This window comes from Saccharomyces cerevisiae, chromosome XI (genome assembly GCF_000146045.2).
Source record: "Saccharomyces cerevisiae S288C chromosome XI, complete sequence".
Taxonomy (NCBI): Eukaryota; Fungi; Ascomycota; class Saccharomycetes; order Saccharomycetales; family Saccharomycetaceae; genus Saccharomyces; species Saccharomyces cerevisiae.
The window spans coordinates 336,277-352,895 of record NC_001143.9 but is presented as its reverse complement, the minus strand read 5'-3'; the positions used below and the strand labels follow the sequence as shown (position 1 = coordinate 352,895).

General features: G+C 38.9%; 9 protein-coding genes across 9 annotated transcripts; 7 read left to right on the top strand and 2 right to left on the bottom strand.

The window, feature by feature from the left end:
• Positions 1–271: 271 nt before the first annotated feature.
• DCW1 (putative mannan endo-1,6-alpha-mannosidase) lies at positions 272–1,621 on the top strand (the record flags this gene model as incomplete). The annotated part of the gene is made up of 1 exon (NM_001179612.1): positions 272–1,621. One exon carries the CDS (start codon positions 272–274, stop codon positions 1,619–1,621), a length of 1,350 nt encoding a protein of 449 aa, NP_012878.1.
• Positions 1,622–1,882: 261 nt separating this feature from the next.
• On the bottom strand, positions 1,883–3,433 carry ANR2 (Anr2p; the record flags this gene model as incomplete). Its single annotated transcript, NM_001179613.1, has 1 exon — positions 1,883–3,433. One exon carries the CDS (start codon positions 3,431–3,433, stop codon positions 1,883–1,885), a length of 1,551 nt encoding a protein of 516 aa, NP_012877.1.
• Positions 3,434–3,759: 326 nt separating this feature from the next.
• On the top strand, positions 3,760–5,682 carry ELM1 (serine/threonine protein kinase ELM1; the record flags this gene model as incomplete). Its single annotated transcript, NM_001179614.1, has 1 exon — positions 3,760–5,682. The coding sequence occupies one exon, from the start codon at positions 3,760–3,762 to the stop codon at positions 5,680–5,682; it is 1,923 nt and encodes a 640-aa protein (NP_012876.1).
• Positions 5,683–6,131: 449 nt separating this feature from the next.
• On the top strand, positions 6,132–6,821 carry CSE4 (centromeric DNA-binding histone H3-like protein CSE4; the record flags this gene model as incomplete). The annotated part of the gene is made up of 1 exon (NM_001179615.1): positions 6,132–6,821. One exon carries the CDS (start codon positions 6,132–6,134, stop codon positions 6,819–6,821), a length of 690 nt encoding a protein of 229 aa, NP_012875.2.
• Positions 6,822–7,275: 454 nt separating this feature from the next.
• Positions 7,276–10,044, top strand: LPX2 (Lpx2p; the record flags this gene model as incomplete). Its single annotated transcript, NM_001179616.1, has 1 exon — positions 7,276–10,044. One exon carries the CDS (start codon positions 7,276–7,278, stop codon positions 10,042–10,044), a length of 2,769 nt encoding a protein of 922 aa, NP_012874.1.
• Positions 10,045–10,522: 478 nt separating this feature from the next.
• Positions 10,523–11,584, bottom strand: SFK1 (Sfk1p; the record flags this gene model as incomplete). Its single annotated transcript, NM_001179617.1, has 1 exon — positions 10,523–11,584. One exon carries the CDS (start codon positions 11,582–11,584, stop codon positions 10,523–10,525), a length of 1,062 nt encoding a protein of 353 aa, NP_012873.1.
• Positions 11,585–12,349: 765 nt separating this feature from the next.
• On the top strand, positions 12,350–13,228 carry ASK1 (Ask1p; the record flags this gene model as incomplete). Its single annotated transcript, NM_001179618.1, has 1 exon — positions 12,350–13,228. The coding sequence occupies one exon, from the start codon at positions 12,350–12,352 to the stop codon at positions 13,226–13,228; it is 879 nt and encodes a 292-aa protein (NP_012872.2).
• A 225-nt stretch (positions 13,229–13,453) lies between these two features.
• On the top strand, positions 13,454–13,714 carry MDM35 (Mdm35p; the record flags this gene model as incomplete). Its single annotated transcript, NM_001184336.1, has 1 exon — positions 13,454–13,714. One exon carries the CDS (start codon positions 13,454–13,456, stop codon positions 13,712–13,714), a length of 261 nt encoding a protein of 86 aa, NP_012870.1.
• Positions 13,715–14,142: 428 nt separating this feature from the next.
• Positions 14,143–16,359, top strand: DEF1 (DNA damage-responsive RNA polymerase-degradation factor DEF1; the record flags this gene model as incomplete). Its single annotated transcript, NM_001179620.1, has 1 exon — positions 14,143–16,359. One exon carries the CDS (start codon positions 14,143–14,145, stop codon positions 16,357–16,359), a length of 2,217 nt encoding a protein of 738 aa, NP_012869.1.
• Positions 16,360–16,619: the final 260 nt, after the last annotated feature.

The following is a 16,619-nucleotide window of genomic DNA, read 5'->3' as shown; positions in this document are numbered from 1 at the left end:
TTCATGATGATCATAGGTACTCTTTGTATAATGGGCTCATCTATTATATATTCACTGTTACTGTGTTGATACTCATATTTTATAAGCAGCTTAATAGGTGTGCGAACGGGAGGATTTTTGGTAAAAAGAGGCTTAAATTACAAGATACGAAAGGGTCAAAACGCTAGGGAAACCTTTCCAGGACATATAATAGTGGATACAACAAAATACACACCACTTTTTTTCTGAGCTTTCTTTCTTTTCAGTCTGTTTTAAAAACGAACACATAAAAATGCTAGTAAATAAAGTGATAGGGTTACTGGGTGTACTCTTCGCAACAAGATTTACAAATGCCGTCGAATTGGATCTAGACAACTACGAATCTTTGCAAAATGCTACTTCACTAATTGCCTACGGTTTAATGGATTATTACACTGGTAATCAGTATGGTAAGACGGTCGGTATGTTTTCAGATCCGTACTATTGGTGGGAAGCCGGTGGTGCCTGGGGCTGTATGCTAGATTACTGGTTTTTCATGGATAACGACACCTATAATGATGAAATTATAGCAGCAATGATACATCAAGCTGGTGATGATAATGACTATATTCCGCTAAATCAATCTACCACTGAAGGTAATGATGACCAAGCCTTTTGGGGTATTGCTGCTATGACTGCCGCGGAGAGAAACTTTACTAATCCTCCCGAGAATGAGCCTCAATGGCTATATTTAGCACAGGCTGTTTTCAATACCATGGCTTTGCGTTGGGATGCCGATTCCTGTGGTGGTGGTTTGAGGTGGCAAATTTTCGTTTGGAACTCTGGTTACGATTACAAGAACACCGTTTCTAACGGTGCCTTGTTTCACATAGCTGCAAGATTAGCAAGATATACAGGTAATCAAACATATGTTGACTGGGCCGAAAAAGTTTACGAGTGGATGGTCGGTGTGAACTTAATTTCTAATGGTACCTATAAGTATGTTTACGATGGTGTCAGCATTGATGATAATTGCACCAAAGTGACCTCATATCAATGGACATATAATCAAGGTTTGCTGTTGGCTGGCTCTGCCTACCTTTACAACTTTACGGGATCAGACCTCTGGCACACAAGAACCAAAGAGTTTTTGAACGCTTCCCAAGTGTTTTTCCATGATGGTATTGTGTATGAAGCTGCTTGTCAAGGTCCAAATTCTTGTAATACAGATCAACGTTCCTTCAAAGCCTATTTTGCCCGTTTCTTAGGTGTCACTGCACAACTAGTGCCAGAAACTAGGAACCAAATTATGTCTTGGTTGAATACATCTGCCATTGCGGCCGCGAAATCATGTTCTGGAGGTACTGATGGTCATACCTGTGGATTGAATTGGTTCAATGGGACTTGGGATGGTATGTATGGTCTAGGTGAACAAATGTCCGCCTTAGAAGTAATGGTCAACACGAGGGCCTTAGATAAACCCGCACCATACACGGCAGAGAATGGTGGTTCATCTGTTGGTGATGGGGCAGCAGGTACTCAAGCGCAACCCACAAATTTGGCACCATTAAATATCACTAAGGGTTCAAAGGCAGGTGCAGGTATTATTACCGCTGTCATTGGTATTTCAATTGTCGCATGTGCTCTGTGGTTAGTCTTTTGATGCAGAACTTATGAAAGCTTAACATTTCCATAAATGAAAAATGAAAAAAATGAAAGAAATGAAAGAAAAAAAAAAAAGGAGACCTTTGTTCATATGTGTTTTACCTAGATTCCCTGATTTTTAGGGAATGAACAAGCAACAGAGTCGTGTATGTAATCTACCAAGGAATTTAAGTAAAATTCACCATATACATATAAATATAAAATACAGTTACAAAGACATATACTATCTCTCTCACATGATCTAGCTCGTTTCTAGTGGTTAACAGAGATTTCCCAAACATTCTGGTAGGTTGCTAATATCAATGCTTCTTTGGAACCATTTAAGGGCGATATCCTTGACGAATTGATGATCTTGTTTGCTAAAGCAATCCAAATTTAACTTGGTTAAAAATGAAGCTGCGATAGTAATCGGTTGTTCTGAATCAATATTTTCACTTTTTTGTATGACATCCTTCAGATCGTTGTACAGATTTGATGTTCTGCGGTGAAAATAGCGAACTAAATTTTCAGCGATCTGTATTTCTGAATTGTTGGGTTCTGGGCCAGAAACGTGCCTCGGAATCTTGAAATTATTTGCAAGGTGATATGGCGCTACCAGATAGCCTGCAGTAGTTAAAAGAAAAAACCCATCAATTAAAAACTGTAGCCATGATATGGGTTCTGTCACCTCATGATGTCGACATGTCGCATTTGTAGAGGCATCCTCTTGTAACTCCCCCAGTATAAGTTTTTCATACACCTCTAAGTCAAGAGGAGTTGCTTTGTTTTGTTCACCAGATGCGGTAAGAATTTCCACTTCTTTTTCTGGTGATTCTTCTATAGTTGAGCTCGAAGTAAGTTTGACTACTATGTCGTAAATTTCAGGCTTATACAACAAAATTTCCTCGCTGGTCGTAGCCACATAACCGTTCCCCTTTTTGAACGACTCTAGAAAAGGAATATCTGATGTTGATACCGTGAAAATAGGCTTAATATATTCATCGCTTACATGGTTTCCTATCAAGTTTTTTGGAAGCATTGATATTAAGAAGACACAATAGGCCAAAGAATTGCACAATTCGAACGATTCTCCTTGAGGAACTAGTATCAATATCCTTGACTGAAGGAGACTTGCTTTCCAAAGTGGAAATATGAGAGGCCCTAACTTCCTTGTCCAGTATGGCAAATATTCAACCAAATGCCGTCTTTCTTTGGGTGAATGTTCAAAGACTTCTACTGAATTTTCAGCCATGTGCCCTTGGTTATTCTCGTCAAAAAACTTTTCAAAAATATCAAACTTATCAAGATCACGCTGCCTTATCCATTGACCGAGTAAACTTTCTAGATAGCTTGAGTATCTGTTGGCAGCATACGCATGGTATATTTCCTTATAAAAGTGCTTTTTACTATCTGATGAGGCATTTTGGACATCGATAATTACACCAAGAGAAAACATTTGAACTTTACTCCTATCAATACGATTGTCATTCTCAATAATATCGAACGAATTTTGTTTGAAATAGGCGATGCCGTAATCATAAGTTGTCGTCTTGGCAGTTTGACAGACATCTAATTCTTTAGGAACTACAAAATTGACAACATCGTCAGTTTGTTCGTGAATACCGGCTGGTAACGATTTAAATTCAATATTGCTTAAGTCAATTGCCGCACCATTAATACTTTTAGACCATATTATGATATTTCCCTTTTTCATGTCAAATTTACTTAAGAAGATGCAAGCAATTCCCGGTTTTTCACCATTTGAGTTTAAAAGTTGAGTAATATTAAATACATTTGGCTTTATAGTTGGTTCTTCACCTCCGGAATTCATAGTGCTTCGAGGAACTTACTTGATCCTTCTTGAAGTAGCTATTAAGTTGTTCGAAATGAAGTAATTATTAAAATAGAAGTAAATCATTAAATGATGCCGCTCAACAGAGGTTATGCCAAATTAGTATATAGCATGATTTTACATCACTTTAAACGTATAATTTGTGAATGATGAGGTAGCAACAAATAAACAATGCAACAGTCTCTAGTCCTATGAACTAATTTGGCCTTGAAAACCCCCCGATGATACTTCTTTAGGTGTTACAAACTTACTCGCATAGATATTATTTTTTGAACGCCAGGTTAACAATAATTACTTAGCATGAAATGTCACCTCGACAGCTTATACCGACATTAATTCCGGAATGGGCACCATTATCCCAGCAATCGTGCATAAGAGAGGATGAGTTAGATAGTCCCCCGATAACGCCTACGAGCCAGACATCTTCATTTGGTTCTTCTTTTTCTCAACAGAAACCAACCTATAGTACAATTATAGGAGAAAATATACACACGATCCTGGATGAAATTCGACCATATGTGAAAAAAATAACTGTTAGTGACCAAGATAAGAAAACTATAAACCAATATACGCTAGGAGTCTCTGCAGGAAGTGGACAATTTGGTTATGTACGAAAAGCGTACAGTTCTACTTTAGGCAAGGTTGTTGCTGTCAAGATTATACCAAAAAAACCTTGGAATGCCCAGCAATATTCAGTAAATCAAGTAATGAGGCAAATCCAGCTTTGGAAGAGTAAAGGAAAAATAACGACAAATATGAGTGGTAATGAGGCTATGAGACTTATGAATATCGAAAAATGTAGGTGGGAAATTTTTGCGGCTTCAAGACTTCGAAATAATGTTCATATTGTGCGACTAATAGAATGCTTGGACTCTCCTTTCAGCGAATCTATCTGGATAGTCACTAATTGGTGCAGCCTTGGTGAACTACAGTGGAAACGTGACGATGATGAAGATATTTTACCGCAATGGAAAAAAATTGTGATTTCAAATTGTAGTGTTTCTACATTTGCCAAAAAAATCCTGGAGGATATGACAAAAGGGTTGGAATATTTGCATTCTCAGGGTTGTATTCATCGTGATATCAAACCGTCCAATATTTTATTGGATGAAGAAGAAAAAGTAGCGAAACTTTCTGATTTTGGAAGTTGTATTTTCACTCCCCAATCATTACCTTTCAGCGATGCTAATTTTGAAGATTGTTTTCAGAGGGAATTGAACAAAATTGTTGGTACTCCGGCATTTATTGCACCAGAGCTATGTCATTTGGGCAATTCCAAAAGAGATTTTGTGACGGATGGCTTTAAGTTGGATATTTGGTCATTGGGAGTGACACTATACTGCTTACTGTACAACGAGCTGCCATTTTTCGGGGAAAATGAATTCGAAACCTACCACAAAATCATCGAAGTATCATTGAGTTCCAAAATAAATGGTAATACTTTAAACGATTTAGTCATTAAAAGGTTATTGGAGAAAGACGTTACTTTACGCATAAGTATTCAGGATTTAGTAAAGGTTTTGTCGCGTGACCAGCCCATAGATTCTAGGAATCACAGTCAAATTTCATCGTCCAGTGTGAACCCCGTAAGAAACGAAGGTCCTGTAAGAAGATTTTTTGGTAGGCTACTGACTAAAAAAGGAAAGAAAAAGACCTCAGGAAAAGGGAAAGACAAGGTATTGGTATCTGCAACTAGTAAAGTAACACCTTCGATACATATCGACGAGGAACCGGATAAAGAATGTTTTTCGACTACGGTCCTTAGATCTTCGCCAGACTCGAGCGATTATTGTTCATCGTTAGGGGAGGAAGCCATTCAGGTTACGGATTTCTTAGATACTTTTTGTAGGTCAAATGAAAGCTTACCTAATTTGACTGTGAATAATGATAAGCAGAATTCGGACATGAAAACTGACAGAAGCGAGTCATCCTCTCATTCGTCATTGAAAATCCCAACACCTATCAAAGCCATGATAAGACTAAAGAGTTCCCCTAAAGAGAACGGGAACAGAACCCATATTAATTGCTCACAGGACAAACCGAGTTCCCCACTAATGGATAGGACTGTTGGAAAGCGCACGGTTAACAATTCAGGGGCTAGAAAGCTTGCTCATTCAAGTAATATTCTCAACTTTAAAGCATACATAAATTCGGAAGATAGTGACATTCGAGAAACAGTAGAAGATGTAAAAACGTATCTGAACTTTGCAGATAATGGTCAAATATAGATGAAACTACAGGATGATATCTGTCGGATTGGGTTAGCTGATAATCGTATAGCCGATGTGAAATATGATTATTAATTGATTTACTTGGTTATGGTAAATACATAAATATATATATAGAAACGGCAAATTACCCACATTTGCATTTGTATTAATAACACTAAAGATAATATTCATAATATACCATCATTGATAATTGAAATCGACATCAACATTTATCAATTGAGAGTTTAGTGGTCTTCTATTGCGAGAATATCGAACGATATGATTTATCTTGATCCCACTGTGTCGCGAAATCGCGGAAGTAAATTGAAAACAAAAGAAAAACAAAACTTCATCGATAAATATTGAGAAAACATCTCTTAAAAACAGTAGTAGATAATCTTGAGAATTTACTTTATAAAAAACAGAAGAAGGACTGAATATAGAAAGAATACTAATATAACATAATCATGTCAAGTAAACAACAATGGGTTAGTTCTGCTATTCAAAGTGATTCGAGTGGAAGATCACTCAGTAACGTCAACAGGCTTGCAGGAGACCAACAATCTATTAACGATCGTGCGTTATCGTTATTGCAGAGAACAAGAGCGACAAAGAACCTGTTTCCAAGAAGAGAGGAAAGAAGACGTTATGAAAGCTCAAAAAGTGACCTAGATATCGAAACAGACTACGAAGACCAAGCAGGTAATCTAGAAATCGAGACAGAAAATGAAGAAGAAGCTGAAATGGAAACTGAAGTACCTGCACCAGTGCGAACTCATTCATATGCCTTAGACAGATATGTTAGACAGAAAAGGAGGGAAAAACAAAGAAAGCAGAGCTTAAAGCGCGTCGAAAAGAAATATACTCCTAGTGAATTAGCTCTGTACGAAATTCGAAAATACCAACGTTCCACGGATTTATTAATCTCCAAAATTCCATTTGCAAGGCTAGTGAAAGAAGTTACAGACGAGTTTACAACTAAAGATCAGGATTTACGTTGGCAGTCAATGGCGATTATGGCGTTACAGGAAGCAAGCGAAGCGTATCTGGTAGGATTATTGGAACATACAAACCTCTTGGCGCTGCATGCAAAAAGAATTACTATAATGAAGAAAGACATGCAACTAGCAAGAAGAATCAGGGGACAGTTTATTTAGTGATATTTGTGCTTCAGGGCTGGAGCCGATTTTTCCCTTTTTCGGGGTTTATATTGACTTAAGGTACTTTAAATGTTTTAAATAAGGTTATTATAAGGTCATATTAGCATACCTTTCGGTTCGACAAGTGCTCTCCGCTGTTGACAGTTTTTTTTTCATGTTCACTTGTTGGCTTTGTAAGACATTTTTGGCAGTCCCCTATATTTCGCGATGAAGCTCCAAATCAAAGGTTAAGGGTAGAGGTTATTTCTTTTTCAGACTGATTAAGGGATACTTCTGCAGGATATACATGATGGAAAATGATGCACTCAAAGATGGTATTTAACACATGAAAATCTTCATAGAAAGCACCATGTTTTCTACAATGTCTAAACAAAAGTGATCACATGAGTTCAAATCAGTAGTTTTAGAGTGTGATTGACAATAAAACTTTAGGAACAAGTACAATACTATAATGTCACTAATATCTGCGTTGCAAACCACCGATGTGGAATCTGTCCAGACGTCCCCTGAGCAAATTACTGAAAGAAAGGCGGTTAGAGTATCCACTTTGCAAGAATCGCTACATTCTTCTGAAATGCATCGCGCTGCTCCAGAAACACCTCGCTCAATTTCAAATAGCGTTCACAAACTGAAAACTATATATTCTACTTACCAGCAGAGTGGACAACCATTGAGTAAAGAGGCGATATTCCGTGCGAAACAGAAGTATGGCATTTTGAATACTCCGGCTAATTACAAAACACTTGGTTTAGGAGACTCCAAGAGTGAGTCAGTTGATCTTGCGGCCCGTTTAGCTAGTAAGAGAACGAAAGTCTCGCCTGATGACTGTGTCGAAACAGCAATCGAGCAAAAGGCCAGAGGTGAGGCTTTCAAAGTAACCTTTTCCAAGATTCCATTGACCCCGCCTGAAGACGTCCCAATAACGGTCAATTTAGGTCTGAAGGGAAGGCGTGATTTTTTAACAAGATTAGCTGCACAAAAAGCATTGGCTTTCAGTCCTTCTTTAGACAATTCCATGAAGGGCACCTCCGACAGTTCCAGTGTTAAAAAAAAGAGGTTTTCTGGTGCCCCTATTGGTAATGAGTTTGATGCAAACTTAGTTAATCCACAGCACCCTGCAGGTTTCAAATCCCTCGATTTATCTAAGGTATTGGATGGAGCGGAAAGAAGGGCGATTAGCAGAGTTAATGACAGGTTGTATCCCCAAAAGGTAAACTTTAAAAATGGATTACAAAGCAGCGATCAAAGTGGTGTATCAAAAGCTAACAAAGAAGTTTTTAAGAAAGGAACTTTGGAAAAACTTGAACATTCCGCAGAGCAGTTCTTAGAGTCTCATGCTGGTAATGAAAGACAAAGGCTAAGTGATCAACAATATATGTGTGCAAAGGGTGCAGCTGATGCAGTTAAAGATCTTGACCCGAAGACATTGGAAGACCCAGATTTTGCTGCAAGAGAGGCACAAAAGAAACTGTACATAAAGCAGGTAGCATCTCCGGTAGTGCTAAATGAAGCTCAAAAGCTTGCGAATAGGAAATTGCAGGATATTGACTCGCGCGATACTTACATGCTTTTATTTGGTAACCAAGCTTACAATAAGCTTGCTGTTAACATAGCTCTACAGCACTATTCTGTTAAACAAGAAGAAAAAAAGAAAATATATTTGGGTGGTGGTTTGTGGATGACTCCAGAAGAGGTTAACGCAGTCGCCAAAAAGTTGATATCACCAGTGGTGAACGAAATTGATGAACGAGCCAGCAGACAACGTGATGTTGATAAAGATATTGAGAGAAGGTCAAGAGTTCTTGATCAGGAATATGAGGATGGGAATTCTATGGAACGTGCAAAAGAGCAAAACGACGGGCAATTATTGTTAGCGATGGCTTCAAAACAACAACAGGAGAAAGAAGCTAAAAAGGCCGAGGAGGGACAACGGTATGATCAGTTCGTACAAAAGATGAATATCAAATTACAGCAGAAGGAAAAAGAACTTGAAAATGCTAGGGAAAATCGTGAAAATCTAAGAAACGAACTACAGGAAAGGTTGTCCAAGAACCTGTCAGGAGAGAATGATGAATTGAATGATTGGAACGATGCATGTGAAAGAGATCTCAAAAATTCGAGCATTGAACACTATTATGCCGTCAGATCACACTTTGACAATTTGGGAAATTCGGAAAGAGGGTATGATGAGCTTTTGGAGGAGCGCAGCAAAATACAGGTAGAAATCGAAAGACTTGTCGCTTCCATTGCTGAACATAAAACTGCAATCCATGGTTTTGGGGAAACAGCAGATGCTGGTGGAGCTATACCAGCTGTACAGAAACAGAAAATTCCAACAAGGAAGGACCTTCTTGATGCTACCGTGAATGATCCTTTGGTTATTTCTGCAGAAATGGCAAAAGAAGAAGCAGAAATGGCTACAGAAGAATGTATGTTGAAAGAATTACAGGTAGATGAAATGATTATAATCAGGAACATTATGCTGCGGGAGTGTGAAAAGAAGCTCGAAGAGGAGAAGGAAACGGCTAAGAGGTCTAGAAGGGGCACTGAGGAGTCAAAGAATAATTCTAATTTTTCTCGAGATGTTATCATGAGTACACCTGATAACAATGAAAAAGTGACTCCTATAGGGAAGAGTGCATCTCCAAAAGATGTTGTTAAAAGCCGTTTCCTTTCTACTTATAATACAGGAAAGGATATTGATAGTTCTGCCAGTGCTAGGTCAATCACTGGTGTTAGCGGCGTGTTGGATGATGGGCCTAAAACACCAACCTCCAATAAGGAGAATGAATTAATTGACGATGAAGTGAAGTCATATAAAGTGCACCAAGCAGTAGATGGCACCGGTGAAGATTCCATCGCAAACAAGAGGGATAAATCTTCAAGACCAGCGGCGAACAGTGGAGGCTCCATAACGATAGAACAATTTTTATTTAATAAGAATGCCGATAAACAAGGACTATCCAAAACAGAGTCTGTAACTATGAAGAGGGAGCCTGTGGTGGATCAAATGGACTCAAAAAAGGGGCACGATTTTACCCATTGTAACGACAACGGCCGCCGGTCTTTTAGTGGCTTTTCTCAAGGTTCGATAGAAAATGATTATAGTAATGAAGTTACAGATGATCAAGACGATCAAGAGGGATCGGAGATAAGAGTTCGCGATTCCAACGATTCCAATACCTCTCCTAAGGAAAGTTTTTTCAAAGAGGTTATCTAACTTTCTATCAATCGTTTGATGATAACCGGTGCCGCTACTCGCTGTAATATATACCTTAATGTTGGTTTTGTTATATTTTTTTTCATTACTTTTATTTTTTTTTTATTTTTCTGATTAATATTTATTTATTCTAGGTACATCAAGAGCAGAACAAATTTGCCAACTTAAACTACATATGCTGAACAATATTCTCTTTTTAATTTCTAGCTTTTAACGCAATGACCATTGTGGACAATGCGAAATATGTCAAAAAAAAAAGCAGCCAGAAGAAATTCTTCGGCAAAAGGAAAACTACTATACAGATTGAGAAGCATAGAATTAGGTATTAGTTACATCAGTAACGGGGATAACAAAAATAAAAGGGGGAAATGATGACGATGTTCTTGCAAGTTTTATTAAATTGTGCTTTGGAAAGAAAAAGATGAATATATCTTGCAGGTTAGAGGGTATTTCCTAGTCAAGTCTAGCATATATGAGGTCATACGACTACTTGAATAGATTCGTTGGAAGAGGAATTATTGTAAATATTTGAAGATGCTGTTTCTGTGGCAATCACGCCGGCGTTATCGTCCGAAGGCAAAACGTCTTCACTGTGGTAGAGGCCTAGCGCCTTGTCATACTTGTAATAACCCGAAAATGATTCCACGTGGTTGAAATAGCGGGATTGTCTGTATCTTCCACCTAAATAAAAGTCGGCGGAAAGAATCATAAATATGATACCAAACCAAAATGCTAGCAACCATTCGAAACAAGCACTCTTAGATCTATCATTGATAGCACCAAAACAAATGGCCCATACAACTGCGAGAGTTAACCATATAACTTTTAGAGTTGCACTGATGGTAAATTTATTCCATACATGGCCTTTCCATTTATACCAAGGCAGCTCATCCACAGTGTTATAATCTTGGTTAAAGCTTTTTTCAGATGATTGAGGATTGAAATGAGGGCTGGCTAGGGGGTGGACTGAGGCATAGTGCCTTCCCATGAGGAAATACTCTGCAATCAAGCAGCAAGTGGATAGGAACATGAAGACGACGAAAACAGAGACCATAGCAATGTGAACGCGATGGTACAGGGCGGTTGAGAAGATGGAACTGAATAAAAGGGCTAGTTCACCAATGCTGCCGAGAACAAAAGCTGCGAAAATCAGGTTCCGTTCATCCTTTGTGTAATATGGAGGCATTAAGTATTTACCGCTGTGCAATTTCTCAGCATAAGATGTGGAATCAGAGATAGAAGGGTCTTTTTTTTTCAGTTGGAAAGGCAGATAGCCGGATCTTTGAAAAAACTCAAGGGCAACAGTGATTACATAGCCTAGACCCTGCCAGCCGGCGCACGATATAAACAGTGGCCTTAAATTAGTGGCACCTATATCTGAAATGTACACAGGGAATTGCTCCGAGTGCATGAACCAATATATGGGATGGCCTTGACTGGCCCAGCAAATAAGCATGGCTATCAGCATACCATACCATGGAATGAAGGCAATCCAGGGTACTATGAACAGCCAGTTACCTGGACTTTTAAATTGAATCATGCTATTGCTTGTACCTTCTATGTGTTTTTACTATGTAGCAGAACTTTTTACTATGAATGTTAAAAGTATCTAAAGGAAAAAAAATCCCGCAAAAAATTGTGTCTTATTATTTAGGTTTTTAGTTGTCCAGATGTTAAATCAGTAAATCTCAACTTCAGGGAATAACTATATTTATAAACTGAATGCCCCTAAGAAGGAGTGAAAATTCCGGTTTCATTCTCCTTCGCTTAGATGACAAATCTTCCAGGCTGAAAAAAGTTGCTATTTTTCCAGTTTTTTTTTTTCATCCATTTACTTTACTGCCGCGGATCCTTCAATTGAACAGAGCCCTTAAGCCGCAGAGGGGTAAGAGATCTTCGTTTTTGAACAGCCGTGGAAGATGTTTAGAGTTGGATATGGCTGGCAAGACCGTTGTGTTAGTCTTCATTGATAATCTTGGGCCTTATCCCGTCCTACTTGCACTATTATAGTGGAAATGCGATATGTCCGGTGCGTCATAGAGGAACGGAGGCCCTTGCTTGATTAGTAGCTACTCCGATTAAATGCGGTAGTGCCGCGCGGGTAACAGAACAGCGAGTTTTTCCTGTTTTCTTTTCCGTTCTTTTCCGTTTGTTTCCGTTCTTTTCCGTTTTTTTTTTCCGTTTTTTTGGTTTGTTTTGGTGAGCTGAGGCATCAACAAAATAGATATCTACAGTTTGGGGTGGGAATAGAGCCAGGTTGATCAACGTATGGAAAGAGCAACATAAGGGATTGTTGACACAAAAAATGGATTCTGCAAGCAAAGAGGAAACATTGGAAAAACTTGATCAAGAAATTACAGTGAACCTGCAGAAGATAGACTCTAACTTGAGTTTCTGCTTTCATAAGATCACCCAGGACATCATCCCACACGTGGCTACATATTCAGAAATATGTGAGCGGATCATGGATAGCACCGAATGGCTGGGGACTATGTTTCAAGAGACTGGGCTGGTGAATTTGCAGGCAAATGCAGCTGCACCAGTGGGAAACGCTCCAGTCAAAAGCCTTGTGAGCAATAATGTTGGTATATTTCCTACATCCGCTGAAGAGGCGAGTAGGCAGTCCCAGACAGACAATGGGCCTAACGAGGCAGATTCAGCTGTACATGTCAACCGGGATGTCCATTCTATGTTTAATAACGACAGTATAGATGATTTCCACACAGCGAATATAACATCCACGGGACAGATATTGAAACTTCCGGACTCTAGCGACGAAGATACTGGTTCAGAGGCGGTGCCTTCAAGGGAGCAAACAGACCTTACAGGCGAGGGTCATGGTGGAGCTGATGATGAGCAAGATGAAAGTACAATACAGAGACAAAGCCGCAAAAGAAAGATTTCGCTACTTTTGCAGCAGCAGTACGGGTCTAGTTCCAGCATGGTACCGTCTCCGATTGTGCCCAATAAAATGCGGAAGCAACTGGCTCATGAAGAACATATTAATAACGACGGCGATAACGACGATGAGAACAGCAATAATATAGAGAGCTCGCCTCTGAAGCAGGGGCACCACCACCCGAAGGGACAAGCGGATGATAACAACGAAGGGCCCGATGAAGAAGAGAGTACGAAAGAAGTACCAAAGCCTGGGACCATCATTCATTTTTCTACGAATAGATAGAATAAATAAGTACATACAATTTTTACTAGTGATGAATATCAGAACGCAGGGTAATGGGCCCGCTATATTTTTTCTTCGATATAGGGAGAGCCACATTCAGAATATTCAGAGTATTTGCATGTAGAAATTTATTCTAAGTGCGCCAGATATATGCCGGGAGAGGTCATTAGAAAACATCTGTTTGTGTTTTAACTTGAATTACAATAACAATAATACCAGTTTTATATGGGGAATATAATGTCAGCTAGTTTTGCGCCTGAATGCACTGACCTGAAGACGAAATACGATAGTTGTTTTAATGAATGGTATAGCGAAAAATTCCTGAAGGGAAAATCCGTTGAGAACGAGTGCTCAAAACAATGGTACGCTTATACTACATGTGTCAACGCAGCTCTCGTCAAACAAGGTATTAAGCCTGCTCTAGACGAAGCTAGGGAGGAGGCGCCGTTTGAAAATGGCGGCAAACTAAAAGAAGTTGACAAATGAAGTATATATTTTAGCACAGAATGTGCATTATTCAACATGTAAATACTAATACTGCAATATCGACTTATAATAATGTATAGTGATCCGTATATTAATAGATCTGTTTCAATTCTTTACCTTTTTAGGATATCCGTCACCCGTGATTCCGTCGGAGGTGAGCACTCGCCCAAATAAATAACGGGAAATGGTGGCAAAAAGTAGTGGCGGGAAAAGGAAAAATTTTCGTTCTCTCCCATATAAACGTTTCATTCCTTTTCCTAAGTCTTTTACAGTAATTTCAGAAACATTCGTATTTTATATTTGATCTTTTGAAGCTACAAGAAAAACTCTTACCAATTACCCCAAAAAAATCACCATCATAAAGTACTTACATATTTATTTTTGTTTGGTCGTTTTCTCAATATAATCTACATCATCATATATATATAATGTCTACACAATTTAGGAAGTCTAATCATAATAGTCATAGTAGTAAAAAACTAAATCCTGCGCTAAAGTCCAAAATAGATACGCTTACAGAATTGTTCCCTGACTGGACGAGTGATGATTTAATTGATATAGTTCAAGAATATGATGATTTGGAAACTATAATTGATAAAATTACTTCCGGCGCAGTGACAAGATGGGATGAAGTAAAGAAACCTGCTAAGAAGGAAAAATATGAAAAAAAGGAGCAACAACACTCATATGTCCCTCAACAACATTTGCCAAATCCAGAAGATGATATTACATATAAGAGTTCTAATAATAGCAATTCTTTTACTTCTACAAAGCATAACAGTAGTAACAATTATACTCAAGCCAGAAATAAGAAGAAGGTACAAACACCACGAGCTCATACAACCGGGAAACATGTTAATCTCGACAAGGGGAAGCACGTACCATCCAAGCCTGTTTCAAACACTACATCGTGGGCAGCAGCTGTTTCTGTAGATACTAAACATGACGTTCCTCAAGATTCAAATGATAACAATAATGAAGAATTAGAAGCACAAGGGCAACAAGCGCAGGAGAAAAATCAAGAAAAAGAGCAAGAAGAGCAACAACAGCAGGAAGGGCATAATAACAAAGAAGAACACAAACAAATAGAGCAACCTTCTTTATCTTCAAAGAAAACAACTTCTAGGACATCTGCTTCACAACCAAAGAAAATGTCGTGGGCTGCAATTGCTACACCAAAGCCAAAGGCTGTTAAAAAGACCGAGTCTCCTCTTGAAAACGTTGCTGAATTGAAGAAAGAAATAAGCGATATTAAGAAGGATGACCAAAAGTCTGAAGCTAGTGAAGAAAAAGTTAATGAACAAGAAACATCTGCACAAGAACAAGAGGAGGAGACTGCTGAACCTTCTGAAGAAAATGAAGACAGAGTCCCTGAAGTGGACGGAGAAGAAGTCCAAGAAGAAGCTGAAAAAAAGGAACAAGTAAAAGAAGAGGAACAGACAGCGGAAGAGCTGGAACAAGAACAAGATAATGTTGCTGCTCCAGAAGAAGAAGTTACAGTTGTTGAAGAAAAGGTTGAAATTAGTGCTGTTATTTCAGAGCCTCCAGAAGATCAAGCTAATACTGTACCTCAACCACAACAACAATCCCAACAACCACAGCAACCACAGCAACCACAGCAACCACAGCAACCACAGCAACCACAGCAACAACAACAACCACAGCAACCACAACAACCACAACAACAACTACAACAGCAACAGCAACAGCAACAACAACCAGTACAAGCTCAAGCTCAAGCCCAAGAAGAACAATTATCTCAAAACTACTATACTCAACAACAGCAGCAACAATACGCTCAACAACAGCATCAGTTACAGCAACAGTATTTGTCCCAACAACAACAATATGCTCAGCAACAGCAACAGCATCCACAACCTCAATCACAACAACCTCAATCACAGCAAAGTCCACAAAGTCAAAAACAAGGGAACAACGTGGCTGCCCAACAGTACTACATGTATCAAAACCAATTTCCTGGATATTCTTATCCAGGTATGTTTGATTCACAAGGATACGCTTACGGTCAACAATATCAGCAACTTGCTCAAAACAACGCTCAAACTAGTGGTAATGCTAACCAATATAATTTCCAACAAGGTTATGGTCAAGCAGGCGCGAACACTGCTGCTGCTAATTTGACTAGTGCTGCCGCTGCTGCTGCCGCTTCTCCAGCTACAGCTCACGCCCAACCTCAACAACAACAGCCATACGGTGGCTCATTCATGCCATACTACGCCCACTTTTACCAACAGTCATTCCCATATGGTCAACCTCAATACGGTGTAGCTGGTCAATATCCATACCAGTTACCAAAGAACAATTACAACTATTACCAAACTCAAAACGGTCAGGAACAGCAAAGTCCAAATCAAGGTGTTGCCCAGCATTCTGAAGACTCTCAACAGAAGCAATCACAACAGCAACAGCAACAGCAACCTCAAGGTCAACCCCAACCTGAAGTTCAAATGCAAAATGGCCAACCTGTTAACCCACAACAACAAATGCAGTTCCAACAATACTATCAATTCCAACAACAACAGCAACAAGCTGCTGCCGCTGCCGCTGCTGCTGCCCAACAAGGTGTACCATATGGCTACAACGGTTATGATTACAATTCTAAAAATTCAAGAGGTTTCTACTAATAAGGGAGAAGTAGAACCTCCCACATAAAAAACGAAATGGGGAATAAAATACAATGAATTTAAATACACATTTTATTACCACTATTATGTTTTACTTTCTTCAATGTTTGGGCAAGGATTCCATATCCTTTTGATGATGTCATATATCATTTAAATTTTGCATATATATATATACGTACGTAAATAATAAAAGGTATATATATGTTGTGTTATCTATCTAGCTAGCTGTGTCTTTATTTTGCGGGGTTTTGGAAATGCCA